The sequence below is a fragment of the Pseudonaja textilis genome, chromosome 1, assembly GCF_049901715.1.
Source record: "Pseudonaja textilis isolate UNSWEBS1 chromosome 1, rPseTex1.2, whole genome shotgun sequence".
NCBI classification, from domain to species: domain Eukaryota; kingdom Metazoa; phylum Chordata; class Lepidosauria; order Squamata; family Elapidae; genus Pseudonaja; species Pseudonaja textilis.
In genome coordinates, this window is record NC_141990.1 from 17,632,170 (window position 1) to 17,653,608 (window position 21,439).

Sequence of the window (21,439 nt, forward strand, 5' to 3'; positions counted from 1 at the left end):
ATGTTATGTTGCTGAAATTAAAATCCTTGTAAGGTGCTGAAATCTGACTAATTGAAGTGACATAAAATATCAATAATAATACCCTGTTTCTCCAACAGTACAGCCTCCCCCAATAGGAAGTCCCTGTATGTTTTATAGGCATGAAATGAAATTAAGCCCCTCCCCCCAAATTAAGGCCTATATTAAAACATGCAAAATGGGGGGGGATGGTGGGGGGGCTTGCCGTTAGGAAGTACTTTTGTGGCACACCCGGATATGGTGCTGCCTGCGTTGACCCTGATACGAAGTGCCCCACCAACGCCGAGGTCAAAATCCAAGCCGTCGCCGCCCACCCACCCAAAGATGCAAGGGGGGGGGGGAAATTAAGTCACCCCCGAAAAGACGTCCTAGCCATTTTTTCGGGGCTCAAAAAAAATAAAATAAGACCCGGCCTTATTATATGAGAAACACGGTAATTGAATAAATTGCATATGTGATCTTCTGTATATTTCAAGGTGAAAGGACTCCACATAGTTATGACTACAGTACCTCTACATAATACTAAGATACTGCGGCTAGATAAGAATCTCTGCTGATCCCTTCTTGGCCTTAATGGCAGATTGGGATGAAAAATAGGATTATACAGTTTTATGGTACAACCAAAAGAACACTTTTACTGAATATTACAGATTACATGGTATCTCTTGTATTATCTGAATGTTAAATAGCTTTGCAACAATATTGTTTGTAATAATTTTCTTCAAAGAAATATGCAGTATTTTTGATGGTCATGATTGTTTCTCTTTGATTCACTTTTAGCTCTTCTTCAACGAGTAGCTGAACTAGAGAAAGTCAATGTTGAATTTCTACGTACAAAACAGAATCTCGAGCAAGAATTTAATCAAAAGAGAGCCAAGTTTAAAGAACTGTATCTGGCTAAAGAAGGTAATGTTTAATTATTTTAAGTAGATGTAAAAATATCAACTATTAACTATGATGGCTAGGTAGAGAATTATTATTTTTTGAGGGAATGTACTGTTTGAGAAAATATATGTGAGGATCTTTCCCACACAGAAAAACATTACTGTCTGTCTCACAAGACATAAAGACCCTTCATAAATCTTAGGCTTCAAAATGAGTTGAAAAAGCATAGCACATTATTTAGAATGGAATACACATAGTCCTTGACTTACGACCAGCTTTTCAGTGACTGTTTGAAATTACAACAGCATAGAATAAATGGTGGCTATGACCAGACCTCAAAGTTCTGGCTGTTCCAACACTTTCTGTGGTTGTGTGACTGCACTCTGGGCACTTACCACGCTGCATTTATGACCAATTGCAACTTCTTTCTGTATAACTTTAATGAACACAAGACTGATTTAAAGTAGTGGGTATCATCTTGAAGAATTTGCAGTGAGCCTGTGGTCCCATCCCATTTTGTTTGAGTAGAAGCACCTTGACTAATAAAGAATGTCTATTTGTTTTTGATATGGTGTTCAGCTGAGTGTGTAGAAGTCTATAACTATAGCTTGGTATGTGGTTATGGTAGGTTATTTCTAGGGCAATCCAATCTGAAAAGGTCGGGCAGCTTCTCCCTGCAGAAAGCACACTTGACTCTGTTCAAGAAGAGCATGGTCTCAAAATTAAAAAAATGCTCCTCATAACATCCTAAGATGGCAAGTTCATGGTAAGTATAAAGTCTGTTTTCTGATACTAGGAAATATGATTCCATCATAAAAAGCAGTTTTAAAACAACGGCATAGGTTTCAATATTTCAAGCTTATCATAGAGTTGGAAGGGAAACTGAGAATGAGACATACTAGAGTAGTAAACTGGGTGTAGAATTTATGCTGATTTGCTTAGAACTAATCCAATATTAGCAATACGTGGGAGGTTTTTCCCCTTGGCTCCAGGAATCTCTAAAATAAATAAATGTTTATATAACTATCCCCTATTGTTTTTAAAGAGGATCTGAAGAAGCAAAATGCAGAATTGCAGGCAGCACATGACAATCTGGAGAAACTTCAAAAGCAGCTCATGGAAGCACAGGCTGAAATGGAAAACATCAAAGCCGTTGCTACAGTGTCTGAAAATACTAAACAGGAAGCTATTGATGACATAAAGAAACAGTGGCAGGAAGATGTTGCCTCTCTGCAGGCAATAATGAAAGGTAGGACTAATAAAAATGGATGGATTGTTTGAATGGATTGGCCAGTTTCATACTATCTCCGATACATAGGCTTGCTACTCCAAACCGCTGCATGGAAAAACTGCCTGCTTCAAATAGCTCTTGTAGAAAGGAAAGTACACTAAATTGATTCAGAAGAATGATTTGATATATGAGGTCATTGTTTGGCATTTTCTGTGGTTAATTTTGTGGCTTCATATTTTTTCTTGTTATTTAGAAATACCTATCCTGCTTGTGTTAAAAGTCGGTTCAGAAGACTTTCAAAAATAAATAAATGAACATCATAAAAATTATGATTCTTCTAGTAGTATATTCTATTTTAAAAGTAGGATTTATACTTAATAAATAAATAAATTTATTTCCTCCAACCTGAAGCAGCTGTATTTGAAAAATGACCATATTAGTAAGAAGGGTAGGCCAAAACAGTTCTTACTGACAATGTTGTAATATACAAAAGTATGTATGTATAGTGGCAGTTAGTTGTAACTCTTGATTTGTACCCTGCACAGATTTTCTATTTCATTATCAGATGTAGAACTGTGAATATATTTTTGAAAAACAAAGAATTGTTGATAACTGCATGAGGAATTATGGTACGTCTGTATCCATCTTGCACTTACTGTTAATATCTGAAATATTCTCCAGTGTAGAAAAGTTTACATAGTCATTTCTGTCACTAGAACAAACAATGAGGTTTGAATTTTTCAGGTGTAACTACGGCATCTACATTTTCTATATTTACTTGGAAAACATACTCCAAACTTGGTATTTAATCATAAGCTGTACAGATTCAGTGAGGGGGCCATTTTCTGTTCTAGGAGATTTTATTCCAGTAAACTATCAGACTGACCCCGGCCTTGTTGGATTGGTGCATTTTAGGTGTATAATCAAACAATATGCTTAAGAATCTCACTTCTGGTAGTCTTGTAACATGATTGTCAGCAAAGATGATTTGTTGTTATTATTATTCAGAAACTGTCCGTGAATATGAAGGCCAGTTTCATCACAGGTTGGAACAAGAGCGATCTCAGTGGAATCAATATCGAGAGAACGTTGAACGGGAAATAGCAGAGCTTAGAAGGCGACTTTCAGAAGGTCAAGAAGAGGAAAACTTGGAGAATGAAATGAAGAAGGTTAGTCAGGATAGAGCAGAGTTTCTCAACCTTGGCAACTTCGGTGGGCTTCAACTCCCAGAACTCTGCAGCCAGCGTTCCATAAAAAATAAAATCATATGCCGCTTGATAGTAGATTAACAAATTGGGCTGGTCCTAGCCTCACTGTTCCTAAGCTTTGAGCTCTATATAAAAACGCTTTTATTTAGTCTCATTTTTTGTGCATGAAAGCAAAATATATTTTATTTATTTAATTATTTTGCCAGTGTCTTAAAGGCTGATCTGAAAACACCACTGGGAATCATTGAAATAAAAAGTTTTCCATGCAAGCATTTTTAATTTTTATCACTGAAAATTTTCCAAAATATTGAAATATTTTAAAGCCTAGTTTTTCATTTCCTTGTTTAATTTCTTCCATATTGGTATATAATTATTTGTATGTAAAGATTTTAATTATACTTTAGTAATAGTGATACCTAAATATTTTAAAGATTTATATACTATTGGAATCCCTAAAAGTGTGGAAATTTCCTTTTGACTTTTTGGGGATGTACAAATAAACATCAAATGTGATTTATGAAGATTAGCTGATGGTCCTTATACCTCTACAAAGTCATCTTAATTCCTTCTTAATATAACTAGCTGAAGAAAAGTATTTGAGAGAATTAAGATCATATCATCTGCAAAGAGATTTAAAAGATGTCTCCCATTTTTATCCCTTTAATTTGGTTGTTGGATCTAATTGCTGTTGCCAAGACTTTGGTGATCAAAGACAACCCTGCTTGGTATCTCTTTAAAATAATGGGGTCTGAATCTTAGTTGTCAAGACATATCTGGGCTTTAGTTTGATCAACTTATAGAAGCCTGCCAAATTTAAACTAATTTTTATTTTAAAAATCGTATATCCAGAGAATCAAAGGTTTAAATGTATATAAAGAACATGTGGTTAATGAAGATTTATTATGTTACAATTTGTATAATATTTCATAGTTTTCTAATAGGGGTATTACAGTTTGGAATAAAGCCATCCATAAGAATAATTTCACTTACAATCACTTTTTGTTGGTTGGTTAACGATTTAGTGTACAGTTTATAATACATATTGAGAAGTGAGATGGGCTTATAAAATGCCAAATCCTGGAGATTTTTCTCTTATTCCACATTATCTTAGAACATTTCTAAGATTCGGGTAAAGGTTCCCCTTGATGCAAATTATTGCATAAAAATAGAAATTCAGGGACTAAAATATCTTTAAATGTCTTATAAAATTTCCCTAACAATCCATGAGATTTTGCAGTTTAAATAATATTCAAGACTTAAGTGATTTCTGAAATAGGAAAAAAGATTCCATAAATTGTATATCTCAGGAGCTGAATGTTAATTTATTTAAATATTGATTGATTTTTATTGAAGGATTATTTGAGAAATATAATTGATGAAAATTTTGAATTGTTCACTTATACCTTTAATTTTGATCACAATTTGATCTTTGCTATTTTTAATTTCACTTATTTATTTTTCTCATTAGCTTTTTTCAATTTATTTGCCAGTACAGTATTCTAGAATTTTCATTACATGTTTGTAGTAAAATTACTCTTGGCAAAAATAATCTGAGAGGACATTTTATCTGTCTCCAAACCATTAAACTCTCTTTTGATTTATTGTTTCTTTGTAAAAAAAAAAAAACCAATCTGATTAAGTTTTGTTACAATTTACTAATAAATTATTAATTTCTAAATAAAGCTAACTGGTCTTTTATGCTGATATTTTTTTATCATGCTAATCTGGTTTATACACTCACTTTTTAATACTGTCTTCATAACATCCCATCTTGTTCTTACATTTGTATGATTTTCTTGAAAAAGTTTTCTTTATATTTTGTTTGAGTTACTTATATAGCATTATATTGAAACACCAATTGTAAGTAAGTGGAACAATCTGTTCTAATTGAAACCCAAGTAGCTTTGAAATTGTCAATGTGTGTCAGTGTGTCTTTTATACATTCAGCACACAAGAAATCTGTTACCTAAAACTGATACAGTACTGAGATTCTGTTAGGATTCAGTCACTAGACTGGTGACTGAAATCAGGTCACAAATAAAGTTATTGTATCATTTAATATTGATTTCAGGCTCAAGAAGATGCCGAAAAACTTCGTTCAGTTGTGATGCCCATGGAGAAGGAGATTGCAACTTTAAAGGATAAACTGACTGAAGCTGAAGAAAGAATAAAAGAGCTGGAAGCTTCAAAGGTGAGCAAAACAACATAATAACAATAAATGCTGAGGAAGAGTATAATAATTACTGATCTATCAACACTACATATTGTTTCTTTGCTTTGTAGCATGCCATTTTCATGCTTTTTTGGACAGGAAACATGGTGACACCATAGGAGATTTCTGTAAGCAAAGTATTGTCACTATTATAAATATATTTAAAAATACAATTATCTCTTATCCTTTCTTCTCCTTCAACCCTGTCCATGCCATGACATTATTGCTTTCTTCAAAACTCAGAACTGTAGCTTTGCTTCATCTGTATCTTGTTGAATACATTTTAAATTTACTAGGAAAACAGATGTTTACTAGAGAATGTTAAAACTCAATGAAGATTTGAATGCCTGGGCCTCACATTCAATCCTAATAAGCTAAGTATATATGGCATTTAAAAAATAGACTATGTTTTGAGAAAACTGATACCGCACTTAAAATCTTTCTCCCTCCCTCTGCTTTTTATCAACATATTGCAATATTCCCTTGGAATTTTGCATATTACATGAATAGAGAAAATGATTGCCTTTAAGTGGTATTTTGTGACAGGTTTTATTTCCTATAGCATCTTCTTTCTAATAAACTAATAGCAGTTCTGCTGTTTAATATTCAAGATATCCCAGGTACATCATTCCTTTTTTCTTAATAACTTTTAATATTTGCTTTCAGCAGAGGATTATAGAACTTGTTTAGCAAGTGAATATTAAAAGATAAGGAAGCAGCGTTCATTATCTTTTTCACTGTAGAGTTGACCTTTTCACAAATACTGTAGTGGAGACATTTCATGATCCTCCCCACACAGTTCTTTGCATGCTATTAACTTATGAAACTGAAGCAGCAGATACCAGTAAAGCAAACAGCTGTCATCTTAAAATTCTCACTTGTCTTAATTATACATTATTATACTTATATACATATACGGCCTTTATATAACTTGCAATACACATTTTAGAGTCTAAAGTATGGGCTAAAGGTTCTTAAAGTAAGCAACCTTTTGTATTTTTTTAAAAATAGGAAATTAATTAGAAGTAAAATAAGACACCAACTTCCATTCATTAATTCATTCATTCATGATCATGTAGGATAATCTGCCCCAACTGGCCCTTCAGGCTGTCGAATATTGCACCTGTTACCACTGTATTCAGGTTCATCCATCTTACTGCTGGTTTTCTTCTTTTCTTCCCCAACACCATATATTTCTCAAAAGAGCTTCTCCTTACATTGTGGGTCTAAGATACAATTTCAGCCTGCTTATTTGTGTCTCCAGTGGCAACTTGGATTGATTTGTGATCCATTTGTTTGTCTTCCCTGCTATCCACAGTATTCCTGAGAATCTTCTCCAATATCAACTTTGAAAAAGTGAATACTCTTTCTGTATTTTTCAAAATCCAACATTCACCTTCATAGACTGTCACAGGGAAAACAATTAAGGATATAATTCTGAACTTTGTATGTATCAACACGTCAAGGAATATTTTTTCTGAGGCCTTTGTATTACCTTACCAGATACTAATCTACGGCATATTTCTTGGTTGCTGATTTCCTTACTGTTAATAGTTTATCCCAGAAGACAGATTTTAAACATTATTCCAATATCTTCCTTGTCAATTCTAATTCTGGTTGCTCTACCTGTTATCACTATTTTTGATTTCATATTTAATCTCACTTTCATTTTTTCATTTTTAGCTATCAGAGAAGTGAATTACAGCTATTACCATGCAGTGCAAATTATCAGTGTTTCTTATTTAAGTTTTGAAACCATGCTTGTCTTTTTCTAGTCTAGCACTAAGGAGAACAACAGATATCATACCTTTGAATGATTTTCCTGAATAAATCAATGAACAAACATAATGTTTTTGACAATTATTTCATTGAGTACTGTTGATCTAGTTTTAGGACTTGTGTGAAGAACAGGCCATGTTTTAGAACATACTGTATTTATACAGAAATACTGAAAATTTATTCACAAACATTTAAGCACCAATATGGGTAATATCCAAGACCTAGGTATTACTGTTATATCAGTATAACAGTTCCTGACTAACTACTTTTTCTAACATGCTTAGAAATATACTTGATAAATATCTATGCTAACCATTAACTTTTGCTTCTCTGTATGTTTTTCAGGTTAAAGAACTGAATCACTACTTGGAAGCCGAGAAATCCTGTAGGACAGATCTAGAAATGTATGTGGCTGTTTTGAACACTCAAAAGTCTGTTTTGCAAGAAGATGCAGAAAAATTACGGAAGGAACTTCATGAAGGTATGGATTTTTTTCTGGGCTAAAAATAGGAAAATAATAATTAGATTTAGAACATGCAACTACATGCTCAAGCTAAGTTGTACGCCCATAATACGCTACTAAATGCAGTGTAATGTCTTCTCATATTGAAAAAATAACTCTTAGAGCCCACAATCCAAGGAAAGAAGGAAGCTTCATACGAACCAGAAGCTAGTCTTTAATTTACAATTAGTGTGTACCATACATAAAGTTAAGTTTTATTTTTCTAAAATATGTAATGCATATTAAGGGAACTATTTTGTACTTTGTGGAGGTTTTTTTTCTTTCTGACTTTTCTTTCCCTCTATTTGACATCTGAACAAATAGTTTTCTGGAGAATAGTACAGGTAGTCCTCAGCTTACAACCATTCGTTTAGTGACTGTTCAAAGTTGCAACAGCACTGAAAAAGTGACATGACCATTTTTGACATTTACAATTCTTGCTATATCCCTATGGTCACATGATGCTTGACAACTGGTTCATATTTATGATAGTTGTTGGGGTCTCAGGATCATGTGATCACCTTTTGCGGCCTTCTGACAAGGGGGAAGTCAATGGGGAGCTGGATTCACTGAACAATTATGTTACTAATTTAAAAACTGCAGTGATTAACTTAACTGTGGGAAAAAAGTTTGTAAAATGGGGAAAAATTCACTTAACAACTGTCTTGCTCTCTGCTCCATTGTGGTCATAAGTCAAGGACTACCTGTAATTAGAAAGAATATTAATTCAGTGTTCAAGAGCTATAAAAAAGCAATGTTGTTGAAATAGGGTAAGCTTATGTAAGAGTAATATCAAGTAGTAAATTGAGTTGTTCTTATGTTCTTGAGTACTGAGAACAGACAGAATAAAATTGGAATACTGTTTCTTATCTATCAATATTCTTCTGAGGCTTACATCTGATTTGCCTGTGTTAAGACAGAATCTTACAAAATTGTTATTAAAAATGCCTTTTTTATTATATAGCTGAATGATTCCACATAATCTATTCTGTAGATTATCCAGCTGAAGTATGCCTTCTATATTCATAGTTCCTATTGTATGCGCATATATTTTAGGAGATGTAAAGAATTATACATCAGATAAATCTTTAATGATGTTCCTTCTTACCCATACCTTCCACAAGAACTCAATATGGATTCTCTTGAAAGTCTTACGTCAAGAGAACCTTTGATTTGAGTTTGAGATGAATCAAGCTTTGAGCTCTTCAAAATTAACATTCTTATTACATCAATTTTAGCAAATCATCAAAAATGAATTACACCCCATCAAATTAATGCTGCAACAAAGTATATGAATTCAATTGTTGTAGTGGTTGCTACAACTTAAGAAAATAAACTATATTTTATTTGGCATTCAGAACTATGGAAAATTATGTTGACTGAAAACATAACAACACAGAGTTCTTACCAGTGTGTATCCTTAATGGAACTGCATCTACATGGAGAAAAATATGCAGTGGCTATTAGTATATCACAAGGCTCTTAGGCCCAGTACTCTTCAATATCTTCATAAATGATTTATATAAGGAGATAGAAGGGGAACTCATATTTGGAGATGACACCAAGTCGGTGGAAATAACCAACAGAATATAGGCTAAAGATACAAAAGGATTTCAACAGACTTGAATACTGGGTCCTATCTAACAAAATGAAATTCAGTGGTGAGAAAAATAGTTTCACTCTTAGACAGGAAAAAAAAACCCTATAAATATACAGATATAGAATAGGTGGTACCTTACTTAATATAGTAGTAACTGAGAGAGGGATTTGGGAGTCCTACTAGACAGTCACTTAAATATGAGCCAGCAGTGTGTTGCAGCCACCAGAAAAGCCACAGCAGTCTTGACTGCATTAATAGAGGGATAGATTGGAGATCATGTGATCTTATAAGAAGGCAGGACTAGAAGCAATGTCTCTGGCTTGAGAAGGGGGTTGGACTAGAAGACCTCCAAGGTCCCTTCCAACTCTGTTATTGTGTTATTCTGAGTCTTGAAGAAAATTTAAAAGATTCATTTTGCTGTATTTTATCTCTGTTTTACTTAGGATAGAAATATTGAATGTGTGAATATATTGAAAGTTTTGTACTGTTACCTATGTTTAGAAATATATAAAGCTTTATTATCAATTTTGCTGCTGTTTTTAGCTATATAGTTTTGGTTTTACTTGTTTGGTTTTTAAGATTCTTTTTTTATTTTATATATCTTGTGATTGCTGTCCATACAACAACTATAAACTGTGACATTAAATGAGGACTACTTGAACAATATGCTTACTCTGCTTCCAATCATTGTGTATGTTAGCTGCTCAGTATGCTATTAAATATTATCACAATTAACTCTGTGAGCAAACTTAACTGCTACAGTTCAAACTGGAATTCATTGTCTATTTTCATATAGTATGCCATCTACTAGAGCAGGAAAGGCAGCAGCATAATCAGCTCAAACACACGTGGCAGAAGGCCAATGACCAGTTCTTGGAGTCGCAGCGTTTATTGATGAGGGACATGCAATGGATGGAGATGGTGCTGACCTCGGAACAGCTACGGCAAGTTGAAGAACTAAAGAAAAAAGACCAGGTTAGCTAATACAGCTCTGAGATTTGTAGCCAAATTTTCTTGTAGTTGAAGAAGGGAGATGTAAGTAGAAGTAAGGGAGCATTTGTTTCTAGTATGTAAGGCACCTTTGGGAGGCATATTCTTAATAACATCAGATCTCTAGATGGAGTTAGCATGCATTGTGATAAAGGTTGGGAGGTTGGATGTGCATACAAAGAATGAACGGAAGAAGTATGTGCACTCTAATTATATAAATAATTCTCCATTTATGACCACAATTGAGGCCAGAATTTCGGTTGCTAAGCAAGGCAATTGCTAAGTGAGTTGCACCTGATTTATGACCTTTTTTGCCATGGTTGTTAAGTGAATCACTGCAGTCGTTAAGTGAACCGTGTGGTTGTTAAGGGAATCTGACTTCCCCCATTGACTTTGCTTGTCAAAAGCTGGCTGAGAAGATTGCAAATGGGGATCAGTTCTAAGTCACTTTTTTCAGTGTTGTAACTTCGAATGGTCGCTAAAAATGGTTGTAAGTCAAGGTCCACTTGTAGTAGCACTAACAATAGCACTTAGAGACTTGTATAGCTCTTTACAGACCTCTCTTAAGTGGAGAGGGAGCATATTGCCCCCCTACCCACAATCTGGGTCCTCATTTTACCCACCTTGGAAGAATGGAAGGCTGAGTCAACCTTGAGCCTGGTGAGATTTGAATTGCCAAATTGCAGGCAGCTGGCAGGCAGCAGAAGTAGCCTGCAGTACTGCACTCTAACCACTGCGCCACTGTAGCTCATCACTACAACCATACTTACATATGGGCTTTTGATGTTTGCATTATTGATGTCCAATATTTTACGCAAAGAAGCCAACTTATAAGTTAAGATATATTGAAATGTTAATTATACTAAAAGATGATGATATTGTAGTCTGAGTTTTTAAGAATGATTTGTATTAATCTGAAATGATGCTGTTTTGGTGTGTGTGTGTGTGAGAGAGAGAGAGAGAGAGGTGGGGGGGAATAAAGGGAGCATTTTCTATCTTGCAGATTTAAAAAAACCACTTTGATTTTCAATTTTTGTCCTAGGAGGATGAAGAGCAAAGAAGACTTCATAAAAGGAAAGAACAGAAGGAGAAAGGCACTGATGATGAATCAAACGTGGTTTGTTCTACAGTTCATGAAGAAGCCCTTCCACCATTTTCTGGTGAAGAGGTAAACTTAGTTATTATAACAGTACTCTCTTTACTGGAAATGCTTCTTCTTTGCTTAGGATATCCTCTCCTGCAGGAGCTGCATTGGTTGCCAATTTGCTTCCTGGCAATTCAAGGTGCTGGCTGTCACCTTTAAAGCCCTTCATGGCTTGGGACTGGGTTATCTGAGGGAACACCTCTTGCCAGTCACATCTACCTGACCCATTAGAGCGGGGAGGCAGGGAATGTTGCAGGTCCCATCCCTGAGGGAGATATACCTGGTGGGACCCAGAAGAAGGGCCTTCTCCGTGGTGGCTTCCTCTCTCTGGAATATCATTCCCCCAGAGATTAGTATGGCTCCCACTCTAGCACTCTTTTGAAAGGCGCTGAAGACCTGGTTCTGCCAGCGAGCCTGGGGAACCCAGAGCAGGATGGAGCCCATCAAATGGCTAGTGTGATCTGCTGTCATCGGGGCGGGGGGTGGGAGTTGGGGGTTGATTTTTTTCCCAGATTTTGTTCTATTAGACTTTATTAATTTATTTGATTCTTTTTGTTAGTTTTTATTGTTTTTTATTTTTATTTTTTGTTTTAAATATGGTTTTACATGGTGTAAGCTGTCGAATAGGCAGCAATATAAATTAATTAATTAAATAAATAATATTATGTGAACCAACCCAGTTTATTGTACAGTATATTGTACAAACCAACAATAGTTAATTTAATAATCAGATTAAGCACATTGTGTGAATAGGTCCAAAAATCACTCTTCAATGAATTCTTTTACGCAATAGTTTGAGTGGGAGTCAGGGGGAGATTGTATTTCACTTTTGAATTCTGTACCAAAAAGAGCAGGGTTTATATGAGCCCCAAAATTGGCAGCTGAAAGTAAAGTCTTTCCTTTTTTTTTTTTGTACCAATGTTTAAAATTACTTATTGTGGGGCAATTGATCCATTGTGTGTGTTTTCTCACCATCTCCTACAAACGTGTAGCCTGACTTGAAATTTAAATTATTGTTGATTCATGATAAATCATGGTTCAAAAGCTAGCTTTTAATTAAGGAACAATAAGCATGAAATACTTTGAGATGTTTTAAGTATGGTTTAAAAGAGGCGGAGAAGTTATATGACTTTGCATACAATTTTGGCAAGGGATTCTGTTCTCTTACAAATAGAGTACTCACTGATGTTTGATAATTATGTATTTGAGAAACTGTTCCAAATAAGAATAGAATAGAATTCTTTATTGGCCAAGTGTGATTGGACACACAAGGAATTTGTCTTGGTGCAAATACTTGCAGTGTACATCAAAGAAAAAATAAAATACATTCATCAAGAATCATAAGGTTCAACACTTAATGATAGTCATAGGGTACAAATAAGCAATCAAATCATACTAGGAGACTATAAGCTTGATATACTATAAGCCTGAAATAGAAGACAGATGTGCCAGTTTTTTCACAATGAATTCCCAATGAGAATTTTATTGTGTTCTTCCTCAAAATATTTATCTTAAACTTTATTTCCAAAGGGGGAAAAAACTATTTTCATGAGCTACAAACAGGATGGGCAGGTTCTGTTTGGAGGAAGGAATCCTGATGGTTCCCAGAGCCTAAGCCTGCTGATAGGTCACTATCAGCACCTAAATTGTATTTAGAAACTGTTTAGCAATTAATGTAGTATCTCCAGTGCAGGGGCCATACTGTTGAATCAGATCTTCCTCATTAGAATGCAGTCTGCAGCATTCTGTACTAGTTGCAGCATTTGTGTGGTCTTCAAGGACAACTGTAAACAGAGCATAGTTCAGTAACCTGTTTGATGTGAAGAGAATATGAATTGCTTCCTGCTCCCCAAATGGCTGTAGCTAAGCAAATGCGTCTTTGGCCATATTCTCCGCCTACTGATCTATTCAGAGTCTGAATCTAGAAGCATTCTAGTCTCCTTTAGAGCTGTTTCTTTTAAGAGCGCAGCCTATTCTAGAGCAAGTGGAGGGGCTGACAAACTGTTGATTTCTGAATAAGAAATTCCTAATCTGGATGAAAATAAGATATAAAGATATAGCATGTATCAAAAAAAAGAAATTTTTTGAGTAATGAAAACTCCACTAAAGGGGGAGGAAGATTTCATTTTGGAGAGAAATGAGGGGGAAAGACCATAACTCACTGGCACGTTATATATTTTGGACTGGGTTATTGGCTGGATATCAGGAAGTTTCTATTGTTTGACAGTTTTTCTGCTTCAATTATAGGTGCACCTCAACAGCACTCACGGTTCAGCCCACTCGCTTGACACAGATGCATTGCTGTCTTCAGGAGAGTCTCTCAAGTCGGACAATGACATGTTTAAAGAGGGACTGCGTAGAGCCCAGTCAACAGACAGTTTGGGAACATCAGGATCTTTACAAGCCAAAGGTCTGGGCTACAACAATAAAGCCAAATCAGCTGGGAACCTTGATGAATCTGACTTTGGGCCGCTGGTTGGGGCAGACTCTGTATCGGAGAACTTTGACACTGCCTCCCTGGGCTCTCTGCAAATGCCTGGTGGGTTCATGTTAACCAAAGACCAGGAAAAAGCAATCACAGCAATGACACCAGAGCAGGAGGAAACAGCATCCCTTCTCTCCAGCATCACACAGAGTGTAGAAAATGCTTATGTGTCTCCTAGCGGTTACCGTTTAGTTAGTGAAACGGAATGGAATCTCCTTCAGAAAGAGGTATGCATGTATACACACACTGTATACTCCCATCTGAGACTGTTTTGTGTATTATACCTCTCCGCTGAAAACTTCTTGATTTTTATCCAAAATTGCTACAGTTGTAGCCATCCTCTCAGTGGGATTTATACATATTCTTCTATGGAGCTTTCCAGAGGAATAATGATTTTATGTTCTCCAGGTGCAAAATGCTGGGAACAAGCTGGGAAGGCGCTGTGACATGTGTTCAAATTATGAAAAACAGTTGCAAGGCATCCAGATTCAGGAGGCTGAAACAAGGGATCAGGTGGGTGCCGTTTGGTCTCTAATCATGCAGAAAGTGAAAGGATTCCAAGAGGTAATGAGAAATAAAACAAGACATCTTTCACTTAGGGCTATTTAGTTACTAATTACAGCACCAATAATACCCTATCTTTTCACAACTCAGCAATTTATGTCACATTAATAAAATCAAATGCAGTAAAAACCACATGGCAACCCATGTTCATTGATCACCCCATTAATATTTCATCCTATTAAAACTTTTAGTGTAACACAAGGAGACTTTTAGTGTAAAATGGGAAGGAAACTCTGTGCAACCCCAGATGTTATTCCTTTTCAGTAGTTACTACTCCAGTTTTGTCTCTTCTGACTTGATTTCTTAGGATCCAACATATTTAAAACTAATTTGGCCAATAGAGTATACAAAAAAAGTTTTCTCTAATAAATGAGACATTTATAGGAAAACCATCTAATAAGAATAAGCCACTCACCCACTAAACAATTGGAGAGAGAAAACTCTCAGCAGACTCCCCAATTCCAACACCTTTGCCCTATGGGAGCTAGCCTTTGAACTCATTCTCAGCAATATTCATGCTGATATTCATACCTAATCCAATAATAGCCAAGTCAGAGTGTGCAACGGAGGTAGATACCTCAGTGAAGTGCCTCTTGCTATTCATGTCAAGGAAAAGCTGCTGCCTTAAGACAGACTTAAGCAGTGGGTAGAAACAACATTGCTAGCTCTTAGCCCAGGGGTGTCAAACTCTATTTCATTGAGGGCCACATCAGGGTTGTGTTTGACCTCGGGGGGCCAGGGTGGGCATGGCCAGCTCGATGTCACTCATGTCGGGGGCACCTGTGGTGGCCCAAGCCTGCTGCCAGCGAAAACAGGCTCCCAAGCTCCGTTTTCAGCTGTGCCGGCTTTCTGCAACCCTCTGCCAGTGAAAACGGAGCTGGGGCTCTCCCAAGCTCTGTTTTCGTGGCAGAGGCACCAATCGGCCAGCCTTTTGCTGTTTCCAAGTTGGCCCCGCGGACCAGATTTAAGCACCCCACAGGCCAGATCTGCCGTGCGGGCCTTGAGTTTGATATCCCTGTCTTGCTACGTTATGAATTCTCATGCTTTCTTCTATACACATAAATTAATGCTACTTATGCAAACTTACGGCTTGTGTTAATTCAATGACCAATTGGTTCAGTATCATTTATTATACAGGAGTAAGAAATTAATTGGAGGCAGATTTATCTCTGGATCCCTGTGATAACTTATTATAAATATTGCTTCTGTCCTGACTTTTGCAATAACATTCATCTGCTGTTTATGCACAACAGTTCAGATTTGTTTAAACCGTATTTAATTGAACTGTCAGTATTGAATGATTTGGATTTGGATTTCATTTGTTAAAGACTTTGGGCTTGTTTTCAAGATCAGGCTTGGTTATTGAAGTTGATTTGAGTTAGACTGATTCCCTGCACGGACTGATTCCACACATAACGATTTCTCAGTTATACCACTATGCTTATTTTCTTGTACAGTTCATGGGTCACTTACACATGCAGAGATTTCTGCCTTCTATTCACCTCTGTATAAGGCTGATAGCAAATTTGTTTTCATTTTCATGAGAAATGAGAGCACCTAATTTGGGGGAAGAGTTCCTTTGTTTGCTTTAAACTCAGTTCAGCCAATTCACTCAATTCACACTCAAATATATGTACAAGTTGGAGGCTGGAAGAATAGTACCTGAGCCTGTGCATAAACCCTCTAGCAGATAGACAAAATAGTTTCAGATTTTTTAATCTCCAGTGGTCTTATTACAGTTTAAACTGTATTTAATAGAGCTTTTAAATTTAGCCTCTTCATAAACATTTGGATGAGGTACTTGATTCTATGTTCAGTTATGAATATATACGTTTCAGGGAATGAAAGCAAATTGTATGGTATTTCCATTAATGCTAAAAGAGAAAATAGTGTATTTTTGTGAATGTAATCAAATACAACAGATAATCTTTCCACCCTTTCAAGATAAAGTATTAACATTTTGTTATGGGGTCAAAGAATCGGATGGCTGTGATGTTAGAAAAGGTTAAGCAAAGAGGGCATGAACTGTAGTGAAACTCATTTTCATGGTTTCTTTATCTATTTCATCTTGTTTCTAAATTATAAGCATAGATTTTATGTCTTGGAGAAAAATTAACCTTATTTAGATAAGGGATGTTTATGGTGTATTGTGTCTAACCCCGTAGGTGAAGAAACTTCAAATGATGTTGAGGCAGGCCAATGATCAACTAGAAAAAACATTACGAGAGAAACAGGAGCTGGAGGAATTTATGAAACAAAGTAGCGAAGACTCAGCCAGTCAGGTAAAGAAAATCTTACAGAAGACTAAAAATTCTTAAGTGAGAATGACCATTGCATAGAGCCTATATTTAAACTGGTTGATTCTTTTTATACCAATTGTGTACTGCAGAATGTACTGGAGGTGATTTGAGAGTATGTTTATCTTGTAAAGTTAACAGGATCAAATAGCACTTAGCACTTAGTCTTATATACCACTTCACAGTGCTTTACAGCCCTCTCTAAGCGGTTTACAGAGTCAGCAAATTGCTTCTAACAAGCTGAGTCCTCATTTTACCAACCTCAGAAGGATGGAAGGCTGAGTCAATCTTGAGCTGGTAAGAATCTGACTGCTGGCAGTCCGCAATCAGAAGAATTAGCCTGCAATACTGCATTCTAACCACTGTGCCACCATGGTTCTTGGTGATTAGTATACTAATCATAACTAATACGATTAGTATAATACTGCTAGTATAGTTTGGGAATTAAAGAAACATCCCAGGAGGCAGCGGTGATAAGCCGATTCTGTATTGTTGATTTTTTAAAAATTCTGCAGATGGTCCTCAACTTACAACTGGTTGTTTAACATTCAAAGTTACAATGGCCTCAGAAAAGGTGTTTATTTCCAGCCATCATAAAATGTTGGCCCCTCCCTCACAATCACATGACTAGATTTCAGGTGCTTAACAATCATCCTGCTTTTTATCAAGTGCCCTGCGATCATGTGATTGCCATTTCTCTAGCAGCTTTTCCAGAGGGTCAATGGGGAAGCTGGCAGGAAAGGTTGCAAGTGGAGGGGATAGAGGAAAGTTGAAATTCTTTGAGGGGCTTCAGGAATAGAGTTGAAATCTTGAAGAGTTCAGCTCCATTCAGGAGCCCCAGGAGGGGCAAGGAAAACCTTCAGCACATCCACTGGGAGATTGTTTTACAGATGCAATTGGGAGTGCCAGGATTGTGGGCTTTGCTCAACGACCGAGATTCTGGTTTCACTTGTGGTCATAAGTTGAGGGCTACATGTACATGCATGTGAAATCCCCAGAGGTAGACCGTCAATTTGGAGACTACCTTTAAGTATTTTGGAGCACTTGCCCCATTGTTACTGAGATTTCAGCATGGAACTCTGTAAGGGAAAAAAATGAAAATAATTCTGCTAAAAAGTTAGGAATTTTTAAAAATACCTGTTATATTATGCCATTTTGTACTCAAGGTGTGTGTGTATAATTTATTCATATTTCTCTCCTTTTTGACAGATTTCATTACTTACTGCTAGAGCTCAGGAATCTGATGCCTTACTTAATGAATTACAGCAGGCATTTTCTCAAGCTAAAAGAAATGTCCAAGATCAAATGGTAAACAGTGAAGAATTATTTTAATATACATATTTGAATATATTTGTTGTTTGTTTTACATATTATTATAGTTTTATAGTTTTATATTATATGTATTATTCCATTTTTTTCTATAGAGAAGTATCACTCATGGGTACTGTCCATTTCTAGCTGAGTATGGAGAACAGTTTAGGATATTCTAGTTGGTTTTGCTCTCAAAAGTCTGCACAGAATGTATTTGTTTCTTTACTTCCTGTCCTTATTTGAAGAGCAAAACCTCTCATATGCTCTATGAAACACACAAATTGGTTCATAAGAATAGCCAATGAACCAACAAGGTTCACAGATCTTCTGGGAAGGGAGTCTTTCTATATCTTCTCTTCAATATACCTCTAACAGGTTAGAGACCTTCTGTGATTAAGGTCTGTAGCTGGAACTACCTTATGCTGTTCATGAAGGAGAAATTTGGCACCTGCCCTAACCCAATTTGGGACTCTGCATCAACTATGTACTGTTTAAGGAACATACTGATCTGCTTGACAGTAAATGGGGGAGGGGAACCCAAATGATGTTAGTTTGGCCATTTTCTGGTGATGTCTGTCCTGCAAGATGAACTCAGGTCCCAATGGCATCTACAGGGATGTCAACATAGGCAAGATAAGAGTATTGTGTAAAATTGTGGCAAGTGTATAGAAGTGGCAGTCACAATGTTCATGTTCACGATGCTGTGGCCACCATGCTGCCTGTTTTCAAATATACATTGTGGCTGCTCTTAGGCCTAACCTACTCACAAGGTTATTGTGGGAAAAATAGGAGACAGAAACATTATATACATCACCTTGAATTATACAAAATCCAGTACTATACCAGTTCTACTAAATAAATAAAATAAATGTGAAGCACCAGAACTGCTTTTTTTTTGTTCCTACTTGAACACTAGGATAGTATTTATGAAGAACGAAATGATTTTGGTTTTATGGTGGTTCAGATGACCCTTCTTACAATATTGAACAAGGGCCCCCTGTACTTTTCGAACCTGGGGCCTAGAAGAGGATTGCTCTATTGTCTAGATAACACAGAACGCATATGTGTTTCTTTTCCAGCTTATCTAAATGGTGGAAGACCACTTTGTCTCAATGGGCCAGAATGAGATTTAGGAAAATGTTGAACAGAAAGTAATACAATTGATCAGAATGATACTTGATAAGAGACCTTGGGGATATGTCATTATGGATGCAAGCCCAGAAATATAGTCAGGAAGGTAGATTGGGACAAAGGTTAGGTCTGAATTTCAGTTGGATGGGTTTCCTATAAGCTCCTCGTGGTCTTATTAGCTGTGCTGTCTGTGAAATAGCAGCTTAAAAGTGGTAAGAATAAGCTCCAAATTATTTGGCCGGCTTCCTAATCAGTTGATCTATTTTTCTTCAGTATTTTGGAGGAAATCATGTGTCCCTGGAGGGGGTCTGTATTTTTATTTATGCAGCCAGTTTTTCAGTTATTCTTTTTCCTAGAACTGTACTTTCCAAACTTCTTTCACTTAATGTACTGTAGATTCCTGTGTTTGTTCTGTTTAAAGTTAGATAATTATGAATTATTGTAGAATTGTATCTGATGTGGCTAATTTACTCCTAGAATGTTAAAATTGCTAAGGCCTTTCTAAACAACTGAACCCAGTCAGCTATTAGTGATTTCAACAAATCACGGTTGGGTTAAGTGGGCCAAATTATTTGTAAATGCAGAATCTCTACTTAGTTTCTTCAGGAAATGCTTACTATCCCATAAGTCATTGTGCCACGAAGGTCCTGGCAAGACTTTTGGCAGCAATAGATGTGAGCTGGTCAGCATCCAGTCAGTGTTTGGGAAGTGATTTCTGAAAATCAAAGGTGTAACCTTTTAATTCAGGGGTGTCAGACTCACATTACAGCAGCGTCACGTGACATATCAGGACTTCCCCCCCCCCTTCACTAAACCGGGTGTGGGTGTGGCCGGCACGTAATGCATCTGGCCATAAGCCGGGAGTTTGACAGTCCTGCTTTAGTTGGTTCTCCTCTCCAGCTCTTTCTCTTCAAGGACATGGTAGGCAAACTGATTTCTTTAACTGGGTTTATGTGTTTTTACAGAATGCTTATGTTTGTTTTGAGTTGAATAACCTTACATGCTGGCTGTATCATTTAACCAATCCCTTTTTTTAGTATTTTAGTTGAAAATTTCACAACTCACATATTTAATAAGTTGTGGGCAGAAAGTCATGGTGAGCAAGAATATTTTTCATATTGGTATTTTTTCCTGTCTTGTCCACTACCTAGTTCCACCCTATTAAGAATGAAATGTGAGTTAATCTGAAGAGCTGATTTTTTAGGGTTTAATTCTTTCTTTGTTTGCTGGAGGTTGTCCTGATGCAATCACGAGAGCTCGTTTCAGAGGAATTGGTAAGGCTCCAGAAGGATAACGAAAGCCTTCAAGGAAAACATTGTCTGCACATATCTTTACAGCAAGCTGAGGACTTTATACTTCCAGAAACTGGAGAGGTAAGATACCTTTTGGTTAATTTTAAACAGATCTATTTCGGGCATAATATTGGGTAAGGCATTCTTGCAACTAAAGTTTAGGAATAATGGCTATCACTTTTTTAAGATTAGAAAAAGAAACTTGTTTCTAATAATTTATGTGAGTAGATCCACATGTTGATTATAAGATTTATCTAAACTGAAATCTTAAATTAGTAAAAACTGCAACCCTATCTATGGTTATGTTTTGGTATTTATCTGTCTTAAACTAGATAATTTCCAGTATATCTTGAACAATCACTATTTTTTTCACTCTAAAACCGCCAGGACAATACTTTGTTATTATCTTATCTTTTTGTTTCGTAAGAAAAAACAGAGTGTTTCTTAGTTATTTAGCTTCAAATCATATACTTTATAAGTTAAGTTCCTCCCATTTCTGCTTGAAAGCATTTGACATCAAGGAAGATATCTTATTATGCAATTGTGGTAATATATTTTCAAACAACATTCTAAGCAGGGCTCTCTGAAATTGTTACAGTCTGGAATTGTTGCTCGGCATTTGTAGTAAATGGATTAATAGAAGAAAACAATATGACTTTACCGCTTGGTAATTATTATAACTCCCCTTGTTTTTCCAGTCATCCTTAACCTGAGTCCCTCCAGCTGTTAACTTATATAGGTTACATATCTGGAGGGAATAAGGTTGAGACAATTATATTAGGCCCCAAAT

General features: G+C 36.1%; 1 protein-coding gene across 4 annotated transcripts in view; it reads left to right on the top strand.

Moving 5' to 3' along the window:
• RABEP1 (rabaptin, RAB GTPase binding effector protein 1) overlaps positions 1-21,439 on the top strand; it is a 56,600-nt gene that overhangs the window by 29,476 nt on the left and 5,685 nt on the right. For all 4 annotated transcript variants that reach the window (XM_026708417.2, XM_087926899.1, XM_087926884.1 and 1 more), the window contains 12 exons: positions 799-924; positions 1,949-2,152; positions 3,143-3,303; positions 5,414-5,533; positions 7,679-7,814; positions 10,232-10,410; positions 11,468-11,593; positions 13,817-14,281; positions 14,463-14,567; positions 16,784-16,900; positions 18,125-18,223; positions 20,590-20,730. In XM_026708417.2, the coding sequence (XP_026564202.2) occupies positions 799-924; positions 1,949-2,152; positions 3,143-3,303; positions 5,414-5,533; positions 7,679-7,814; positions 10,232-10,410; positions 11,468-11,593; positions 13,817-14,281; positions 14,463-14,567; positions 16,784-16,900; positions 18,125-18,223; positions 20,590-20,730 (1,979 nt within the window). The remainder of the gene's footprint in view (positions 1-798; positions 925-1,948; positions 2,153-3,142; positions 3,304-5,413; positions 5,534-7,678; positions 7,815-10,231; positions 10,411-11,467; positions 11,594-13,816; positions 14,282-14,462; positions 14,568-16,783; positions 16,901-18,124; positions 18,224-20,589; positions 20,731-21,439) is intronic.